This window comes from Argopecten irradians, chromosome 1, assembly GCF_041381155.1.
Source record: "Argopecten irradians isolate NY chromosome 1, Ai_NY, whole genome shotgun sequence".
Classification (NCBI taxonomy): domain Eukaryota; kingdom Metazoa; phylum Mollusca; class Bivalvia; order Pectinida; family Pectinidae; genus Argopecten; species Argopecten irradians.
Window position 1 is genome coordinate 10,493,626 of NC_091134.1, and position 23,189 is coordinate 10,516,814.

A 23,189-nucleotide genomic window follows, 5' to 3' on the forward strand; every position below is an offset into this window, starting at 1 on the left:
TAATACACAACAATGACGACAAGTAATTAATATCTCCTGTTTTTTTCAGAAGAACTATTTAACGCGCTGTAAGGTCATATCTAACATTCTGTTAAGTAATTGAAGCTGTTTTGTTACCACAGACATTTGTTAACATACAATGATTTACAAATTTCTACTAAAGCGTGAAGACATACAGACGTCAAATAAAAAGATAAATTGCATGGCAAACTCATGGACAATAGTTTGTGACAACAAAATGTATTATGCACAATTACACATTTGTGCGGACTCAAACGGATTACGTTGATGTAGGGCAATATGCGTATCTGTGAAATAAAAAATGATTTGAACACAAGTTTCCGTAACATAAACGACACGTACAACACAAATGAATTATATAAAAGGAAATTGAAATGTCAACGTCGATCGTGCCTGTATTGATGATAACCTGATGTTAAATCATAAGCATGTAACAAAAAATAACAGAAAATGGAAAGAGAATGAATATTTGTATAGTTCTATTACATACATTACTATGTATATTAAATCTAAATATTTGATTCGGTTAGTGTTTCGTAAAACCGCCCTCGGTCATTATTTTATTCTACTAGGACTGTATAAAACCATATTAACCTTAATGTAGGTCCATAACTTATAAATGTCATATCAATATCGCGTGACTGACAGATTAAGTTCATGATGTAATTTTCAAATGCTATCTTGTAAAAGAGGGTTATCGCCAGGTTAAGTGGACGATATTATTTGCAACAGTGATTTAAAATGAGTTTTTTTCCGAAAGGTTCAAATATTGAAATAATCTGAAAATCGTTTTTAGTAGTACATATTGTTAACAGTGTTTTCGACATATTAAGATCACTGTATGCAGTCAAATGATATTCATACATATTGTAAAAGGGTGTATTGTAGGCATTTTCAGATAATTGCAAAATAGTCAAAATATTTATAAACACTGTTAAAGAGTGCTTTCTACATGTTTTGATTATAACATAAATATTTCATAAAATATACCGACCGAGGGAGACAATTATTATCGGTTATAAGGTTATTGACTATGTAGAATGACGAGAAAGTCGATGACCATTTACGTATACCTACAATGCATACTGTGCAAATGCGTAACTGTAAGTCCTGCAGGCTTGACCGATACCATATAGTGATGTACGTAATCAGCTATATATAAGGTCAATACAGACCACGCTGGGAACTGAAATGTGAGCGCCTGCTTCACTACGCGTCACGCACTTATTATATTGATAAATTTTCTGACGGAGAATTGATGGAGTTTGATACTGGGACAGTTTTGTGACGGTTGACGACGCAAATAGGCTAAGCAGTGACAGGTTATCACTAAAAACCGGTTTTAACGACATCTCCGACACGGCTTTTATTTACTTAAAGAACTCATTTGCTTCCTTCACTTTAGGGGGTCGCTATATTCTGTGTGAATTTAAGGTCGTTTGTCAATTTTATGACCGATGGAAGAAAATAATTACTCTTCGTGTTGATTTAAGACAACAAGGATTTGTGCTGATTGGGTAAAAAGAAAACTTAAAGCAGATAATTAATTGACCAGGATGATTACATAAACAACTTAGAATAGAAACTTAAAGTACACTTTTACAGATACAACGTGTACATATATATATATATAAATACATCAATGGGCTGTAAACCGTGAAACATTTCACTATGTCATGACTGGTACGCCATACCACGGGGATATTTACATAATAGGTCAAGAAGTCTACAGTGTATAGTGCGAGTCTCTTGCTTTTATGGCCACAGACTCTGTAATCAAGTGATAGTGATACAACAAAAATATTAAAGATGACATAGACACAAACGCAGTGACTGTAACCGTATGCATACCAGAGGTGGTGTTAAATTTCCGGACACTATTCTTCAGAAAAGGCGACATTCAAATCAAGCATGCCGACTTAAAAAGGCTGCTATACGGAGTTAAGCTATTTTCTACTCTAATAGTTGTTTAAATCGTCGACGTCATTTTATCGGAAAGATCCGGGTAGCATCAATATCAGCTACCTTTAGATAGTTTATGTATACAATGGACCCGAACAACGCTTCAACAACCGACAATTCTACAGATACATTCTCTTTAGTTGAGTTGTACATCGAAGGGGTAATACTAAATATCATATGTCTCTTCGCCATAGGAGGAAACACCTGTATATGGATAATAATATGTCGGTCAAAAGAGCTACATACGATGACCAATTTCTTTATCCTCGGACTTACCACGGCGGACTGGCTAGTTTCCGTATTCAACATGCCTGTGACTGTTTTTACTCTCTACCTTGGGGGAGACTGGCCTCTTTCGATGGATGCTTGCGTCATGTTTGGTTTTTTGAACATGTTGACTTTAGTAACAAGTGTTTTGTCCTTGTGTAACATCAGTATTAATCGCTATATCATGGTGTGTAAGCCAATCTACTTCAGGAAAATCTACACACGACGTAACACAGCATTGATGATTACGGGTAAGTGGATATGTTTCACAAATGACAAGTTAAATAAAATGAAAATGTCCATTTCCCTTGTCATAAAATATTTTGCAGTAAAAAGAGTTAAAAACATACCCTGAATATATTGCGTTGTAATTCAATTTATAAATTGTTTGAAAGGAAATCAGTTTGTACGGTTCGTTTATCATCTTAACTTTTTACAAAGTTTTAAAGTGTTAAAATGACAAACTTTAAATCATACACATCTTACATTCGAATAGATTGACTGCCATATCTATCCTATTCATTAGAAAAATTTACTTGTTTCTCTCCACTGCCCTTTCTGGATTTGTTGATGCTTGGCACATTACGATATTTTTGTTCGTTCCTTATCTTGAAAGTTGAACGCATGTTATGTTTTTATTGTAAAATTTTAAGTATCGTTTAAGCCTTGCATGTGCATTTCAGCATAAGGCATAACTATTAATTAGAACAAAGGTCATGTTTACCTCTCCATAAACCGTAAAGATACGTTGACGACACTTTTTTCAATAATATTTTTATGCAACTCTGTACTACTGTATACTACAAATTTGATTATCATCAAATGTAACACATAGACTTGAATACTAAATACATATAGATAGATGAATGTTAACCCCAAAAGCCACATAAAATATCTGGTAATACAAAAACTAAAACTTTAACGTAAGCAGACAATTTTTACGATAACGTTTACTGCTTAACAAACACAGTAAAACACGATTATATCGAACCAACAATCACTTCGCCATAAACATATTTCGTTATATACGTATTACAGTAAACTTGATCGGAAAAGACAAATAAAATGTTATAATCATGAATTAGTTGTAAGCGTGTTCGTTACAAACGTTTTTTTTACTCTCTAACCAAATGTTATTATAACCTATGATACCTTCACGCATTGCAAGTCTTGTATGTTGTTAGAATACGGCTTATCCTTTGCAGTATCTGTGATACTGAATAAAACTTTTTTTCTTCGTCAGTCCTTTGAAAAGCCTTTTAGATTAAAGAACATTGCTGTAATTCAACGTTAAAATTGTTCTTCCTGCAGCCTTTTATGTCAACAGCATTGCTCGCTATAAGTTATTTTTTATTATTTTTATTTTTATTTTTTGACCATTTCAACTGAGTGAAAATCAAACGTATTTTTGTAATGAAATCATTCTTCAAGTTAAAATTGGTTATGACCGGTAAAGTATTTAAACACTATAATAAACTAAAGGGATATGACTTAAATGATGTAGTTTTAGTCGTTTGAAACAAAAGCGATAATAAAAAATGTAGTAGAGAATTCAAAACACCAGTATAGATCAATAGTAAGTCTCGTGTTGTGTTGACGACTACTTTTACCTCGACGATAGGAGTGTCCATGTTGATAATTAAAGGAAGTCAAGCCAAATGTGCCCATCACGGTACTAGCGTTGCAAGAATCCAAGCACTAAGTGACACTAAGAAGAATAACAATATTTTGTGTGCCGATTATCATTACATCTTTGTACACCAATATACATACTGAAATTAATACACGCAAATTAGTGTGCGAGTTTGGGGAGTCCTGGGAGTATCCAGCACTAGTACCGAAATAAGTGTACATAACAGTACCAGCTAGATCACAGAATAGTCTCTAACTTTAAACGAGTACCAGTAGTACAGAAATAAGTGTACTAACTGCTACCAGTAGCCCTAAAATACAATGCAACACCCTGCACTAAGTGTAATAAACAGTACAGTAGTACAGAAATAGTTGTACCGTAACCCGTACCGCAGTAGTACAGAAATAAGGTGCTACTTAAAGTATCTAGTAGTACAGCAAATAGTTGATTTTATAATAATCAGTCGACAGTATGTACAGATAGGTATACTTAACGAGTACCAGTAGCTACAAGTAACGATTTAGGTGTAATGAACTCGGCAGCTAGCAGAAATAGACGTACAGAAATAAGGTGTACTTGACAGTAACGTTGTTCAGAAATTAAGGAGGCATGACCAGTACCAGTGAGTAGAGCAGACTAAAGTTGTACTGTTAACGATGATCCGGGGAGTAACATGAAATACAGTACTTAACCAGTACTTCCAGTATTTACAGTGTACTTAACAGTAACAGTAGTACAGAAATAAGTGTACTTAACAGTACCAGTAGTACAGAAATAGGTGTACTTAACAGTACCAGTAGTACAGAAATAAGTGTACTTAACAGTACCAGTAGTACAGAAATAGTGTGTACATAACAGTACCAGTAGTACAGAAATAAGTGTACTTAACAGTACCAGTTAGTACAGAAATAGGTGTACTTAACAGTACCAGTAGTACAGAAATAAAGTGTACTTAACAGTACCAGTAGTACAGAAATAGGTGTACATAACAGTACCAGTAGGGTACAGAAATAAGTGGTACTAACAGTACCAGTAGTACAGAAATAAGTGTACTTAACAGTACCAGTATACAGTAGTACATACAGTACCAAAATAAGTGTACATAACAGTACCAGTAGTACAGAAATATAGTGTACTTAACAGTACCAGTAGTACAGAAATAGGTGTACGTTATACAGTACCAGTATACAGAAATAGGTGTACATAACAGTACCAGTAGTACAGAAATAGTGTACTTAACAGTACCAGTAGTACAGAAATAGGTGTACATAACAGTACCAGTATAGTACAGAAATAGGTGTACTTAACAGTACCAGTAGTACAGAAATAGGTGTACATTAACAGTACCAGTAGTACAGAAATAAGTGTACTTTAACAGTACCAGTAGTACAGAAATAGGTGTACTTAACAGTACCAGTAGTACAGAAATAGGTGTACATAACAGTAACCAGTAGTACAGAAATAGGTGTACTTAACAGTACCAGTAGTACAGAAATAAGTGTACATAACAGTACCAGTAGTACAGAAATAAGGTGTAACTTAACAGTACCAGTAGTACAGAAATAAGTGTAACTTAACAGTACCAGTACAGAAATATTACATAACAGTACCAGTAGTACAGAAATAAGTGTACTTAACAGTACCAGTAGTACAGAAATAAGTGTACTTAACAGTACCAGTAGTACAGAAATAGTGTATTACTTAACAGTACCAGTAGTACAGAAATAAGTGTACTTAACAGTACCAGTAGTACAGAAATAGGTGTACTTAACAGTACCAGTAGTACAGAAATAAGGTGTACATAACAGTACCAGTAGTACAGAAATAAGTGTACTTAACAGTACCAGTAGTACAGAAATAAGTGTACTTAACAGTACCAGTAGTACAGAAATAGGTGTACTTAACAGTACCAGTAGTACAGAAATAAGTGTACATAACAGTACCAGTAGTACAGAAATAGGTGTACTTAACAGTACCAGTAGTACAGAAATAAGTGTACTTAACAGTACCAGTAGTACAGAAATAGGTGTACTTAACAGTACCAGTAGTACAGAAATAGGTGTACTTAAACAGTACCAGTAGTACAGAAATAAGTGTACTCAACAGTACCAGTAGTACAGAAATAAGTGTACTTAACAGTACCAGTAGTACAGAAATAGGTGTACGTTATACAGAAATAACAGTACCAGTAGTACAGAAATAGGTGTACATAACAGTACCAGTAGTACAGAAATAGGTGTACTTAACAGTACCAGTAGTACAGAAATAGGTGTACTTAACAGTACCAGTAGTACAGAAAATAGGTGTACTTAACAGTACCAGTAGTACAGAAATAGGTGTACTTAACAGTACCAGTAGTTACAGAAATAGGTGTACTTAACAGTACCAGTAGTACAGAAATAGGTGTACTTAACAGTACCAGTAGTGTACAGAAATAAGTGTACTTAACAGTACCAGTAGTACAGAAATAAGTGTACATAACAGTACCAGTAGTACAGAAATAAGTGTACTTAACAGTACCAGTAGTACAGAAATAAGTGTACATAACAGTACCAGTAGTACAGAAATAAGTGTACTTAACAGTACCAGTAGTACAGAAATAGGTGTACTTAACAGTACCAGTAGTACAGAAATAAGTGTACTTAACAGTACCAGTAGTACAGAAATAAGTGTACTTAACAGTACCAGTAGTACAGAAATAAGTGTACATAACAGTACCAGTAGTACAGAAATAGGTGTACTTAACAGTACCAGTAGTACAGAAATAAGTGTACTTAACAGTACCAGTAGTACAGAAATAAGTGTACTTAACAGTACCAGTAGTACAGAAATAGGTGTACTTAACAGTACCAGTAGTACAGAAATAAGTGTACTTAACAGTACCAGTAGTACAGAAATAAGTGTACTTAACAGTACCAGTAGTACAGTGTACATAACAGTACCAGTAGTACAGAAATAAGTGTACTTAACAGTACCAGTACAGAAATAAGTGTACTTAACAGTACCAGTAGTACAGAAATAAGTGTACATAACAGTACCAGTAGTACAGAAAGTAGTAGTAAGAAATAAGTGTACTTAACAGTACCAGTAGTACAGAAATAAGTGTACTTAACAGTACCAGTAGTACAGAAATAAGTGTACATAACAGTACCAGTAGTACAGAAATAAGGTGTACTTAACAGTACCAGTAGTACAGAAATAGTGTACTAACATACCAGTAGTACAGAAATAGTGTACTTAACAGTACCAGTAGTACAGAAATAAGTGTACTAATTAACAGTATACAGTACCAGTAGTACAGAAATAAGTGTACTTAACAGTACCAGTAGTACAGAAATAAGTGTACTTAACAGTACCAGTAGTACAGAAATAAGTGTACATAACAGTACCAGTAGTACAGAAATAAGTGTACATAACAGTACCAGTATACAGAAATAGGTGTACTTAACAGTACCAGTAGTACAGAAATAGGTGTACTTAACAGTACCAGTAGTACAGAAATAAGTGTACTTAACAGTACCAGTAGTACAGAAATAAGTGTACTTAACAGTACCAGTAGTACAGAAATAGGTGTACATAACAGTACCAGTAGTACAGAAATAGGTGTACTTAACAGTACCAGTAGTACAGAAATAAGTGTACATAACAGTACCAGTAGTACAGAAATAGGTGTACTTAACAGTACCAGTAGTACAGAAATAAGTGTACATAACAGTACCAGTAGTACAGAAATAAGTGTACTTAACAGTACCAGTAGTACAGAAATAAGTGTACATAACAGTACCAGTAGTACAGAAATAAGTGTACTTAACAGTACCAGTAGTACAGAAATAAGTGTACTTAACAGTACCAGTAGTACAGAAATAAGTGTACATAACAGTACCAGTAGTACAGAAATAAGTGTACTTAACAGTACCAGTAGTACAGAAATAAGTGTACATAACAGTACCAGTAGTACAGAAATAAGTGTACTTAACAGTACCAGTAGTACAGAAATAGGTGTACTTAACAGTACCAGTAGTACAGAAATAAGTGTACTTAACAGTACCAGTAGTACAGAAATAAGTGTACTTAACAGTACCAGTAAGTACAGAAATAAGTGTACTTAAACAGTACCAGTAGTACAGAAATAAGTGTACTTAACAGTACCAGTAGTACAGAAATAGGTGTACTAACAGTACCAGTAGTACAGAAATAGGTGTACTTAACAGTACCAGTAGTACAGAAATAAGTGTACTTAACAGTACCAGTAGTACAGAAATAAGTGTACTTAACAGTACCAGTAGTACAGAAATAAGTGTACTTAACAGTACCAGTAGTACAGAAATAGGTGTACTTAACAGTACCAGTAGTACAGAAATAGTGTACTTAACAGTACCAGTAGTACAGAAATAAGTGTACATAACAGTACCAGTAGTACAGAAATAGGTGTACTAACAGTACAGTAGTACAGAAATAGTGTACTTAACAGTACCAGTAGTACAGAAATAGGTGTACTTAACAGTACCAGTAGTACAGAAATAAGTGTACTTAACAGTACCAGTAGTACAGAAATAGGTGTACTTAACAGTACCAGTAGTACAGAAATAAGTGTACTTAACAGTACCAGTAGTACAGAAATAGGTGTACATAACAGTACCAGTAGTACAGAAATAAGTGTACTTAACAGTACCAGTAGTACAGAAATAAGGTGTACATAACAGTACCAGTAGTACAGAAATAAGTGTACTTAACAGTACCAGTAGTACAGAAATAAGTGTACTTAACAGTACCAGTAGTACAGAAATAAGTGTGTACATAACAGTACCAGTAGTACAGAAATAAGTGTACATAACAGTACCAGTAGTACAGAAATAAGTGTACTTAACAGTACCAGTAGTACAGAAATAAGTGTACTTAACAGTACCAGTAGTACAGAAATAAGTGTACTTAACAGTACCAGTAGTACAGAAATAAGTGTACTTAACAGTACCAGTAGTACAGAAATAGGTGTACATAACAGTACCAGTAGTACAGAAATAGGTGTACTCAACAGTACCAGTAGTACAGAAATAGGTGTACTAACAGTACCAGTAGTACAGAAATAGGTGTACTTAACAGTACCAGTAGTACAGAAATAGTGTACATAACAGTACCAGTAGTACAGAAATAAGTGTACTTAACAGTACCAGTAGTACAGAAATAGGTGTACTTAACAGTACCAGTAGTACAGAAATAGGTGTACTTAACAGTACCATTAGTACAGAAATAAGGTGTACTTAACAGTACCATAGTACAGAAAAGGTGTACTAACAGTACCATAGTACAGAAAATAGGTGTACATAACAGTACCAGTAGTACAGAAATAAGTGTACTTAACAGTACCAGTAGTACAGAAATAAGTGTACTTAACAGTACCAGTAGTACAGAAATAGGTGTACATAACAGTACCAGTAGTACAGAAATAAGTGTACTTAACAGTACCAGTAGTACAGAAATAAGTGTACTTAACAGTACCAGTAGTACAGAAATAAGTGTACTTAACAGTACCAGTAGTACAGAAATAAGTGTACTTAACAGTACCAGTAGTACAGAAATAAGTGTACTTAACAGTACCAGTAGTACAGAAATAAGTGTACTTAACAGTACCAGTAGTACAGAAATAAGTGTACTTAACAGTACCAGTAGTACAGAAATAAGTGTACTTAACAGTACCAGTAGTACAGAAATAACAAACAGTACCAGTAGTACAGAAATAAGTGTACTTAACAGTACCAGTAGTACAAAAATAAGTGTAACAGTACCATAGTACAGTAAGTGTACTTAACAGTCCAGTAGTACAGAAATAAGTGTACTTAACAGTACCAGTAGTACAGAAATAAGTGTACTTAACAGTACCAGTAGTACAGAAATAAGTGTACTTAACAGTACCAGTAGTACAGAAATAAGTGTACATAACAGTACCAGTAGTACAGAAATAAGTGTACTTAACAGTACCAGTAGTACAGAAATAAGTGTACTTAACAGTACCAGTAGTACAGAAATAAGTGTACTTAACAGTACCAGTAGTACAGAAATAAGTGTACTTAACAGTACCAGTAGTACAAGAAATAAGTGTACTTAACAGTAAATACCAGTAGTACAGAAATAAGTGTACTTAACAGTACCAGTAGTACAGAAATAAGTACTTAACAGTACAGAAATAAGTGTACTTAACAGTACCAGTAGTACAGAAATAAGTGTACTAAAGTACAGTGTACAGAAATAAACTTAACAGTACAGTAGTACAGAAATAAGTGTACTTAACAGTACCAGTAGTACAGAAATAAGTGTACTTAACAGTACCTAAGTAGTACAGAAATAAGTGTACTTAACAGTACCAGTAGTACAGAAATAGGTGTACTTAACAGTACCAGTAGTACAGAAATAAGTGTACTTAACAGTACCAGTAGTACAGAAATAAGTGTACTTAACAGTACCAGTAGTACAGAAATAAGTGTACTTAACAGTACCAGTAGTACAGAAATAAGTGTACTTAACAGTACCAGTAGTACAGAAATAAGTGTACTTAACAGTAACAGTACAGTACAGAAATAAGTGTACTTAACAGTACCAGTAGTACAGAAATAGGTGTACTTAACAGTACCAGTAGTACAGAAATAAGTGTACTTAACAGTACCAGTAGTACAGAAATAAGTGTACTTAACAGTACCAGTAGTACAGAAATAAGTGTACTTAACAGTACCAGTAGTACAGAAATAGGTGTACTTAACAGTACCAGTAGTACAGAAATAAGTGTACTTAACAGTACCAGTATTACAGAAATAAGTGTACTTAACAGTACCAGTATTACAGAAATAAGTGTACTTAACAGTACCAGTATTACAGAAATAAGTGTACTTAACAGTACCAGTAGTACAGAAATAAGTGTACTTAACAGTACCAGTAGTACAGAAATAAGTGTACTTAACAGTACCAGTAGTACAGAAATAAGTGTACTTAACAGTACCAGTAGTACAGAAATAAGTGTACTTAACAGTACCAGTAGTACAGAAATAAGTGTACTTAACAGTACCAGTAGTACAGAAATAAGTGTACATAACAGTACCAGTAGTACAGAAATAAGTGTACATAACAGTACCAGTAGTACAGAAATAAGTGTACTTAACAGTACCAGTAGTACAGAAATAAGTGTACTTAACAGTACCAGTAGTACAGAAATAAGTGTACTTACAGTACAGTAGTACAGAAATAAGTGTACTTAACAGTAGTAGTACAGAAATAAGTGTACATAACAGTACCAGTAGTACAGAAATAAGTGTACTTAACAGTACCAGTAGTACAGAAATAGGTGTACTTAACAGTAACATGTATAAAGTACAGTAGTACAGAAATAAGTGTACTTAACAGTACCAGTAGTACAGAAATAAGTGTACATAACAGTACCAGTAGTACAGAAATAAGTGTACTTAACAGTAACCAGTAGTACAGAAATAAGTGTACTTAACAGTACCAGTAGTACAGAAATAAGTGTACTTAACAGTACCAGTAGTACAGAAATAAGTGTACTTAACAGTACCAGTAGTACAGAAATAAGTGTACTTAACAGTACCAGTAGTACAGAAATAAGTGTACTTAACAGTACCAGTAGTACAGAAATAAGTGTACTTAACAGTACCAGTAGTACAGAAATAAGTGTACTTAACAGTACCAGTAGTACAGAAATAGGTGTACTTAACAGTACCAGTAGTACAGAAATAGGTGTACTTAACAGTACCAGTAGTACAGAAATAGGTGTACTTAACAGTACCAGTAGTACAGAAATAGGTGTACTTAACAGTACCAGTAGTACAGTGTACTTAACAGTACCAGTAGTACAGAAATAGGTGTACTTAACAGTACCAGTAGTACAGAAATAGGTGTACTCAACAGTACCAGTAGTACAGAAATAGGTGTACTTAACAGTACCAGTAGTACAGAAATAGGTGTACTTAACAGTACCAGTAGTACAGAAATAAGTGTACTTAACAGTACCAGTAGTACAGAAATAGGTGTACTTAACAGTACCAGTAGTACAGAAATAAGTGTACTTAACAGTACCAGTAGTACAGAAATAAGTGTACTTAACAGTACCAGTAGTACAGAAATAAGTGTACTTAACAGTACCAGTAGTACAGAAATAAGTGTACTTAACAGTACCAGTAGTACAGAAATAAGTGTACTTAACAGTACCAGTAGTACAGAAATAAGTGTACTTAACAGTACCAGTAGTACAGAAATAAGTGTACTTAACAGTACCAGTGTACAGAAATAAGTGTACTTAACAGTACCAGTAGTACAGAAATAGGTGTACTTAACAGTACCAGTAGTACAGAAATAGTGTACTTAACATACCAGTAGTACAGAAATAGTGTACATAACAGTACCAGTAGTACAGAAATAGGTGTACTTAACAGTACCAGTAGTACAGAAATAGTGTACTTAACAGTACCAGTAGTACAGAAATAAGTGTACTTAACAGTACCAGTAGTACAGAAATAGGTGTACTCAACAGTACCAGTAGTACAGAAATAAGTGTACTTAACAGTACCAGTCGTACAGAAATAAGTGTACTTTTAAACGTACCAGCATTACAGACATAAGTGTACTTAACAGTACCAGTAGTACAGAAATAGGTATACTTAACAGTACCAGTAGTACAGAAATAAGTGTACATAACAGTACCAGTAGTACAGAAATAGGTGTACTTAACAGTACCAGTAGTACAGAAATAGTATACTTAACAGTACCAGTAGTACAGAAATAAGTGTACTTAACAGTACCAGTAGTACAGAAATAGGTGTACTTACGTACAGTACCAGTAGTACAGAAATAGGTGTACTTAACAGTACCAGTAGTACAGAAATAAGTGTACTTAACAGTACCAGTAGTACAGAAATAGGTGTACTTAACAGTACCAGTAGTACAGAAATAGGTGTACTTAACAGTACCAGTAGTACAGAAATAGGTGTACTTAACAGTACCAGTAGTACAGAAATAGGTGTACTTAACAGTACCAGTAGTACAGAAATAGGTGTACTTAACAGTACCAGTAGTACAGAAATAGGTGTACTTAACAGTACCAGTAGTACAGAAATAGGTGTACTTAACAGTACCAGTAGTACAGAAATAAGTGTACTCAACAGTACCAGTAGTACAGAAGTAAGTGTACTTAACAGTACCAGTAGTACAGTAACAAGTGTACTTTTAAACGGCACCAGCATTACAGACATAAGTGTACTTAAAGCACTATCAGAATTATAGGAATCGGTATATTTTGAGGTACCAACCATAATCCTGTGATGAATCCATTTATCAGTTATATATGTAGATTGAGTGAGAATGAGAGGGAAGGAGACCTTGATGATTCTCATTTTATTCACCCACAGTTATAATCTATATTGTTAATTTCCTATAATATTTTATCTTCATTTAATTATTACCGGCATCATCTATATTTCATTATAGATATTTACTAATGCGATAAAGAGCACTCTAGGCCAATTAACAATGACTACGAAGCTCGATATATCGATCTATTGCTTTTTAAGATTCTTGTATCTCAATGACATCAGATTTAACATTAGCGCTCTATGAATTGTCCTAACTAGTCGATACCCATCAAGGCCTATAGTAATTAGTTGCACTCTTACTACAACAGAAATCAATTACCACGGGTCGCTAGGTGTCTAGGGCGTCACTTCCGGCTACTGAATGTAAAGGGGAATCTAATCCTGAAGGTCACTTTGTATCGTCGATAATTACCTGTTGAATGGACCAAATAGCATCCAACATCTGCACGTGAGAGCTATGAAGAGAAAAATCGTCAGTCAAATGTCTCACAGTGTATTGGCATTTGACTTTTTTCAGGATTATTTTGAAATACAAGATTTTTTCAATTATTAGGGGTATTTGTATTGCTATTATTGAGCAACGAGATTGTCATTATAAATATATATATACGCATAATATAATGAAGTACAAATCAATGCATCAATATTGCATACGATTTATATATACAATTTTGAATTATTAGATTTCGCAATTACCAAAACCATTGACATCGACAAGAGAAATCTCCATAAGTATTGCTCATATAATATTGACCTTGTAAATTTGATATTGGTTTACAAAAGACTTTGAATTATGGTCATGAAATACAGAATTTCACACTTTATGCTACAAGTTTTAGCTGGTGCGTCCTTGGTCCATACCAATTTGTCCCTAATTAAAAAATAGTAATTAGAAATGTGTACTTTTATCTGGGTAAACGTTATTTGGCTATATGTATGAATAAAAAGTTATGCAAACGTTCGCATTGAGAGCCCATTGATGGTACAGTATTGTAAAAATAAACTTTCGATTTTTTTTTTCATAATTTACAATTAAAACCTAATGATAACTATTACAGAATACTTATTCGCGTCTAGACAATTTCTAATACAATAAGATTAATCCTGTTAATTGATATCAAATATAAAAGTGAGAAATTTCCTTCACAAAGTAGATACAGAATAATTGTATGCTGATGATTAAAAGACAAAATTACATATCGGTACAAACGTGGTCCTACAATATTTTGAATAAGAAATCCCCAGCAAATTCAATTATGTAAATTATATATTTTTTTAAATGTCATCTTCGGTCAATGATAAACTATGTCGTTTTGTAGTCGTCCTGTTAGGTCAGGTGAACTAACAGCAAGCGGTGAAGGTGTTACTCCCAGGCAGGCATATGTTTGTGACAGCCGTACAATGATGGCTGCTGTGTTCTGTAAAATATGTTATGCAACTGTTAAAATTGATGAAATTCGTTCGCATCCAAAGACATCTAATATGGTCAATTGTCGGTATTTGATGGGATCAATTTTCGCCATTTGTCAGATACAAAATTGCATTTCTAATAGGCACAATGAGAATTGAGTATACGATATTCTAATACAACGCAATGATACAGTTATGATATTTTCTGATAAGGTTTCAGCTTCATCGAAATATCTTTCAACCTTAATCAAAGATAGTTTTTTTGTGATTTGCTGGTGTCCAATTGGCATTCATACTCCTATAATTGCGAGCGATCTAAATTATTTTTGTCCATTTTCATCTATGGGATAAACTCTCCGTTCGAAATATCTATGTTAGAAAAAATGTTAGTCATAGGAAAATTTGGACTGCTCACCAAAGAGGACCCTTAAGCTGAACTCAAATATCCTCCTCTTAATAATGACGTAAAAATCAATGGCAGGTAATTCTATTGTATACATCAGTCAATAATCAGATGGTTGTGTTTGGTTTTCACTGATCAACAGCCTTTACAAGTGACATCTCACAAGTTAACTAAACATGTCGTGTTAATGTCTAATTAACTTGTTTTTATCATCCGTTTCTTTCACTGCTCTGTACATGTTTTTGAAGTATTCTATCAAACATCAGGGCATTTAAGTACGTGAAGGTGAAATTTAATGATTATCCTCTAATTATAACGACGGGACAGTTTGACAAAGAGACGATAATCATTTTCATTTGGAACAAAATAGGCAATTTTCTTGTTTTGATGCCTTTCGAATTATCAGGTTTCATTATACAAATGCATAATTCAAAAGTGATGATATCGACGTAATATTAGCCATGTGACAATATATATGCGCTAGTTGAACATTGCTTTGTAGAAATAGTCATCGCCAAAAATAAAGTGATATCATGTTTAGAAAGGATTACTCTTGTATAGGTCAGGATTCCCAACTTTATCAAGATAATGGCATTTATCTTAGCTAAATATATCAATGTGTAATATAATAAATAATCTGTTTGTGTGTTTTTAATTTGACGCAGAATTGAGGTTGTCTTATAAGAAAATTCAAAAATATGAAAATATCTAAATTAACGTTTGTGCTTTTATAAAGCCAAATATGGTTGGATAATAGTGAAAAAGGACATAAGACATACGTATTTGTTTCAATGCACGTGAGTCAATGAGTTATGCTACCTATCTTAAAATATACATATGCATTGCTCTGGATGTTTTGCGATTCAAAATCTTAGAAACATCCGAACATGAACAATATAAACGCCAACAGCAAGTTGTATATTCCATTACCCGTTACACTGATCAAGACGGTTACATTCTCTTTTTTTCTCCTCAAGTATAAATTAAAGGGCAATAATAAGTATTTCATCAATCAATAGAAAATATTTATCACTTCAATTTGTCCAAACTTCACTAATAAAATGTTTCGTGGCGTCGTTTTTTCTCGATAATTTCCGTATAAAACTGTGTTATCATTTAGTTGATATATCGGTTGGTATATTGGTTGAGAATGTAAGTGATGTTCCGTGATAAATTTAAATAGAACACAGAAGATACCTGCCACAGGGGCGACAGATCAAAATATATAATTACGGTGTTTATACAATCAAATTATCTTCACTGGAGTAATTTCGATTCAGGTTTAAAAAGATGGCATTTTATCTATAGTAATATTGTGAATACAACGCAGCCATCCATTTATCCCTAGAAGGGAAGGTTCTAAACCGATGTCTAAACACTTGAAAGCTGTCTGTTGTATCATATCTATGATTTATGATAGAGAATAAATCAAATGATTGAAAATTTACTGTTACAAACAACTAAGCATCATTCTAAGCAACAGTGGTGTGTTAGCAATAATCAATATCAGAAGATGAAAAAAAAAAAAAAAAAAAAAAATAAAAAAAAACCGAGACCGCTGATAGCACACTTTTATTTTGTTATTTTAAATACCGTCTCATTCCTTATAAGAGACGAACGTCTCCAATCATATCAGAACTCAAACAAAAATCGCTGTTCAGCACTTTTTTTTATCACATAACAAATGCAAATAGTGGAGATATGAGTTCCGCTGTTTTTGCATGACAAAGGATCCTGATTTGTACCCCTTTCGAAGACGTAGAACTAACAATTAACTAGCGGGCGTTATGGTCAGCCAGTGTATCCTGATTTGTACCATTTTTGAAGGCGTAGAGCTAACAATTAACTAGTGGGCGTTATAAGACTATGTAGATGGTGACCAGTAAATGTCATCGTCATTATTTAACCTCCCTTAATAAAACAGCCACTCCTTTTTCAGATAATACGTGATATAAATTAATACACGCTCATTGTGTGGTATATCTATACATGATGTATCCATCTGGTACCCTTCGTTCTAGTCTATGCGTACTAATGTCAGTATGTGTTACCTTATGAAATGTATTGCATATTTCTGTTGCAGCACTAGAAAATGTTGGAGCTGAAGAACTCCGCTTTATTTAATTACTGGGTTAGATTTTAGTTACTTATTATAAAGTAAAATCCAAAAGATGTTTGTATAAATATATTCTACAACGTAATACTATCGATTTAAATGGAGAAATAATTTCGATGGCATGTCACCAAAACAAATGTTGAACATATTAGATTAACGCGCACAAAAATATGATACTTATGTTACTGAAATAAATGTGCGTATGCAGTGTTCTGTGAATATAATGGTAGTTGCGTGCACTTTTGTTTGACTGCTTACTCTCGTTATCCAGCTATATGGGTCACGTTAGAAACCGATTTATACTGCCTCTCAAGTTTAGCAATAAAACGATTGTGGATACAAAGATGCTCGTTAATTAATTGAACTTTTGTCAATGTAGGTTGAAAATAATGAAATAGATGTGTTGGTGGTTATTTTGTCAATCAGAGCGTACTATATATAAACGGCATAGTTTGTAACTACACAAAGATAACAGCTTCCTCTGATAGACTGCCAATTTAATCAATTAATTCCTGCTGTAACGTATAGATGGCATGCCAGCTAATCGGCAATCACAACTGTCAGCTTCCGTAATGTAATCACTTTCTTCGTGAAATAGACATGCGTGGTCGCGAAATTGATTGCAATTGATTCGGTATCATATAACCGTATCATTTGGTTGTTATTACAAATGTCATGTCAAAGTCGAGTTCACAATCAATCAAACACAAAATTATTTTATTGTTAATTAAAAAGAGTTCACTTACCTGATCACCTCGATTTAGTTTGCACATAAACTGTGTGTTAAAAATGAACCAACAGATAGTTTTTCAATAAACGAGGGTTCAAATCAATTTCCATCCAATGGACACTGTATAAATTGAGTTTGTATAAAAGCGAATTACGTTTACGGGTATTAATGAATACAATAAATTATCTGAATCTAATATTCTTTTTCCATTATCTATTTTATCCGTAACTTTATTATTAATAGAATTCATCTAATCAGCTCGTTCTAGCACTATTAATTAAGGTTGTTTACATATTAAGTAAACCAACAATTTTAAATTTTGGAACGATTCTGATATATAACAGCGTTTTGTCAGAACTATCACAGGATTGATACAGTGGAGAGTAAATTGAATCTTATTGATAGAACTTAGGACGATCTTAACATATGTTACTTTTAACGAACAAACTGTGATTTCATCCGTTTTAGAAATTTCACTTGAAGAATTTACAGCTTACAACACTTATTTCGTCTTACTTATTTGTCATTTTCGGTTTAATGAATTTTAGACCTAGGTCAGTAAAAACTGCGCAACCATAACTGACAAATCTTTTTAATGAATGTTAGCTGAATAATACACGTGGGTTTCAGATTAATTTTGTAATAGGTGTGTCTAAGAAAATTTATTTTTAGGACAGAAAATACATATGTAGCAACACTCTCCCCACTTGAATTTAAACAAAACCTTAGATGTATTTTAAAGGTAGCAATTAAATCATAAGAATATAAATATACTTAACCAGGACCATTTCATGAATATTTGAGCCTGATCGAGCTGCACGAATCCCTTTGGCAGAATTTGAGACTAGTGTATATAAAGTTCCATGAGTGTAAATATACTGTACAAAATGACAAAAACAAATCAAGAATGATTGTAGTTAACAACTGGTTTCGAATTTATTTTCCACAAAAAGTGTGCTTCTGAGAAAAATGTTGAAATTCTGCATACAAAATGTTTATTACGCATGCTATTATGCCTGTCATTAATCGGATCATTAACAAATGGTGCCGGGAACTAATGAAGCGTAAACAAATCGTATCGGTTCTTGCTTTTTTCTGGAATAAGCAACACCTTGTTTTGAGTAGCGAATGCTGGGAAATGGTTGATGAATTTTCGGTTTTTCAACGCTGAATATTTCTATGTAGAACCGGATTTATATTAACATGATATTTCTCATTGACTGCCATCCCTCTTCATACCCTTATCCTCCTTTACCTCCTTCCCCCCTTTCTCATCCGTCTTTCTTTTTCTTTTCTGACCCCCTGCCCCCTTTCCATAAATAAAAAAAACAATGCAATTTCTAGTGTATGAGAGGAAAACGCCAGAATGGAAGGAAATTGGAGTAATGTGCTTGTATATGTGGCAAATGTAGTCTTTGTTAAAACATTGTCTGGAAAATAAAAATTTCTCATTGACAACAATATGTATTGCTAGGCTGGTTTCAATTTTGCGTCCTAAACCTGTGCCACATGACGGATTAAAGCTTCTTTGTAGTTTAGGTCTTCTGTGAACTGTTAAAACAACCCATATAGCTGGTATTTCGATAATAAGATTACATCTTATCAGGAAAACAAAAGTTTTTCTAAAATTTATTAGGATCCTAGGTCCGACAGCCATCATCTTACAATAAAATGTTCATTACTGTGAACTAATTTATTTCATTTTGATTCCAGTATTTTGTCAATTTCAGTGAAATTAACAGAATAGCAGTACATCCGAGAACTTTTGTTGACTTTGAACAAGCTTGATAAAACCAAATCAAAAGCTTACGTTAAACAAGCATTTTGACTGTCACATCATACATGCAGTTTGTGACGGAACTATGGTCTTTCAAATGAGAATAACACAATTGATTTCTTATTAATACCGTATGTAAGAGAAATAGCAATCCTTTAATTGCCTTCATTTGTACGTGTCACTATAAGTTCGTCTGCTAATTGTCTGTTAACACTGATGACACACGAAATAGCATGGATGTCAATGTAATTAGTTACAAGCATACTTTTGTATTGTCAATCCATGGACGTCGTTTCCGGACGAGGTCAGGAAATACTACCGGACGAGTTCAGTCTCGTTCTGTCTGTGGCTGGAGAATGTCGTTCATTACTCGTAAAGACACTAGATGGTGTCACATTTCCATACATATGTACTATATATGTTGTTAGTTGTATGTGTTATACTACTACTGGTAATAATGTCTACCGATATTACAATCGTAACATATTCAAATACTGTCGTTTCTCGCAGAGTTTTGCTGTTATGAGTGATGTTCATTGTCGAATTTCGATCTTTCGATTTCCCAGTGTCTTTCAAAGTAAGGTTTATGAATAAATTCTTATTGTATGCAATTATTTTTTTTCTATCAAAATTACATGTTTTCTATTTTTTTATTATAATCTGGTTTCTCATAAACTTTCAAGGGTATTAAGTTTCATAAAGATAGCTCCTTTATATTGGAAACAGTTTTAGAAATGTCTGAAAAGTTCACGGCAATCTTAAGTCGCACAAAACACACAGTTCTCAACTAACTCATGCATAACGCATTGGGTAGGTAGCCATTCTGTTACCATAGCGAAAATACATTTTAATAAAAAAAATTATGAATTCACAGATCAAAATCACACATATATCATCCCCATATTATTTATACATTCCAACGTGCGTAAAGTTATCGCTTCTTCACCCACTTTCCAAAATATGCTGTGTCATTTTTTCTCCTTAACACTTTCGTAGAAAGATAAAGAGAAATGTTTTACAAAATAGGGCCTTTTTCGTTTTTTTCAGAACAACCGGTTCTATCGTATGTATTTTTTCAAGTATAAATCTAGACGGATATGCAGTTTTTGATACAGGTCTGTGAGGGCTTTGTTAAGGTTCATCTGAAAACAATATAAATCACCAGGTCCGCCTTTAATTTATTAGTGAACAACTGAGTAGGCCCAACCAGGCAAACCATATAATGGAAAACGGCCTTGGTAACATACATTCACAAATCTTAAAGATGCGCCACCGCCGACAGAGCATGAAGGATATTCATTATTTGAACAATAATTGGTGTTTAAACGTGTATATATGTGCCTAATTAACACAAAAAATAAAATAGAATAATGTATTTCGCCTTTGGTGCATGCGCAATCATTACTTCATTCCATATAGGATATAGTGCTACGGATTTTTTCGGGATGCAATTAATTATTTTTCATATTTTTAACTTGAAGTAAAATTAGAAGCTCAAACTTTTCAATGATGGTAATGGTGTAAAGTAAGTAATTTTTGTAACTGAAGAAAACTACTAAATCGCCTGCTACTGTTTTGTATAGTGAAAAAAAAAACATTTGTCGGCGGTGGAATATCTTTAAAGTTGTATTGCTGCTAATTTCACTGTAACGATATGTAACTTAAACATTTGATATTCAAACATTGAAATGTAATTTGATGATTTAGCTCCCCAAAAACATATGTCGGCCTATAAGAGAGCCGAAATCTAGGAATCATATATTCATGGTTTTGAATAAAGCGCCTTCAATCACCGCCATGTTCAGTGACTTCGGATTCCGAATCGTATCACGTGACTGACGTCTACACGACCTGCACGTGGTGAGCCAGATAACTAGCGTAAGCGCACATGTGTTTGTTTACGTTTTCTTTCTGGCTTATATGAGCAAATCATGCTGGTATATGTCCACAGATAGAGTATTTGAAACATCCAATTTACACATTACCGTAAAATATTGTGTGGATCAAATATAGTAATGTGCGAGCATTATTTTCTTTGTAGATAGAGTCTGATGAGGTCGACCACATGTTTTGTTTATGAAAAATTGTTAATGTTTTCTCTTGGTTTCACAACCCTCGTTTTACTTCGAGATTGTCGAGACGATGTTCGGAAGAGTTCGGAATGATTCAGCATTTTTCGAGCCTATTTTTCACGTGTACACGTTAAAAAGATTTTTTACTTTTATAATTAAAGATACTTCCAGTGCTGCAATTTTATAAAAAGTGGTAAAATTAGAAAGTTTAAAACTCAGGCAGACGGAGAAAAATATGTATAACACTTAAACAGTTTTCACTATGACAAAAAGAGCGAAAGTGATAGACCATACAACTTTAAGGATCACCTGTCATATCCTGTGTATCCATAACAAAACCAAGGACTACCGTCTAGCCAGAATATTACATTTTCACGGTTTTTTTTTAAATTTCGCGATATGGATTTCATGGTACATTTTTTAAAACAATTTCTCAATATTTCGTGATCATAACAATGCCCCGCGAAATCGCGAAACGATCACCCCCGCGAAATTTACAGAACAGGTTGCGAGAGACTGGGCTTTATATAATAGCTTTTTAAAAACCAATAGCTGGCAAACACCATTCTTTTAAATTAAAATTTTTTATTGATATATTTTTCCTTTGTACAATTTTGAAATGAACAGCCAATTTGATATGTCCCTTGTACAATTTTGAAATGTTTACCTATTTTTTTGATATTACCATTTCTAAAGCCCTAAGCGGCAATTCTGACATAACCACAGCATGCTCAATTCCATTTTCTAATCAATATCTAGAAAATAGCTGACTCATGCCTAAATATCGCAGTTAACAGTTTTGGATCATTATTTTTCAAGTACTTTGACAAGAAAATAATCAATATTATATAGTGCCGGTACTGGAACGTCCTGTTGGTTTTTCTAAACAAAACGACATTTCACAAATACAGTAACTATCATTCTTATTTGTTAATTTTGTCACTGACAAGATTTAATCAATGTTCATATTAACAAAAGTGGCTCCAACAATTAATACGGTTGTTATTGATAATGCATGTCGAAATACTCCTAAAGCCCAAAACAATCATTACTCTTCATTGTGTCTGTATAGTCTAGCTACGAAGATGAAAAAATAAAACCAGAAACTCTAATCAATATATACAATTAATTCCTTTGGAATAAAATGTAATTGAATATTGGTGTCTTAGAGCCTGAAACCGAATCTAATTCACCGGGATAGGCACCATGTCACATGCCGTGCTTCCCTAGCAACACACGCGCATTTACAGCACAACACCCGCGCCTACTTAGTAACGCTCAAAGTAGGTAACAAATGACAGCTATGTCTGGGGGAACTCGTGGGACAGGAATCATCACAATAGTCCTGTTAGCATGTTAAAGATGCTCCATCGCCGACAGAGCATAAATGATATTCATCATTTGAACAATAATTGGTGTTTAATCGT

At 33.6% G+C, this 23,189-nt stretch overlaps 1 protein-coding gene across 1 annotated transcript in view; it reads left to right on the forward strand.

Moving 5' to 3' along the window:
- Positions 1–1,344: 1,344 nt before the first annotated feature.
- The window catches only part of LOC138317311 (tyramine receptor Ser-2-like), a 32,860-nt gene continuing 11,015 nt past the window's right edge, over positions 1,345–23,189 (forward strand). The window contains exon 1 of the mRNA XM_069258883.1: positions 1,345–2,501. Within this exon, the coding sequence (XP_069114984.1) occupies positions 2,060–2,501 (442 nt within the window). The 5' untranslated portion in view covers positions 1,345–2,059. The remainder of the gene's footprint in view (positions 2,502–23,189) is intronic.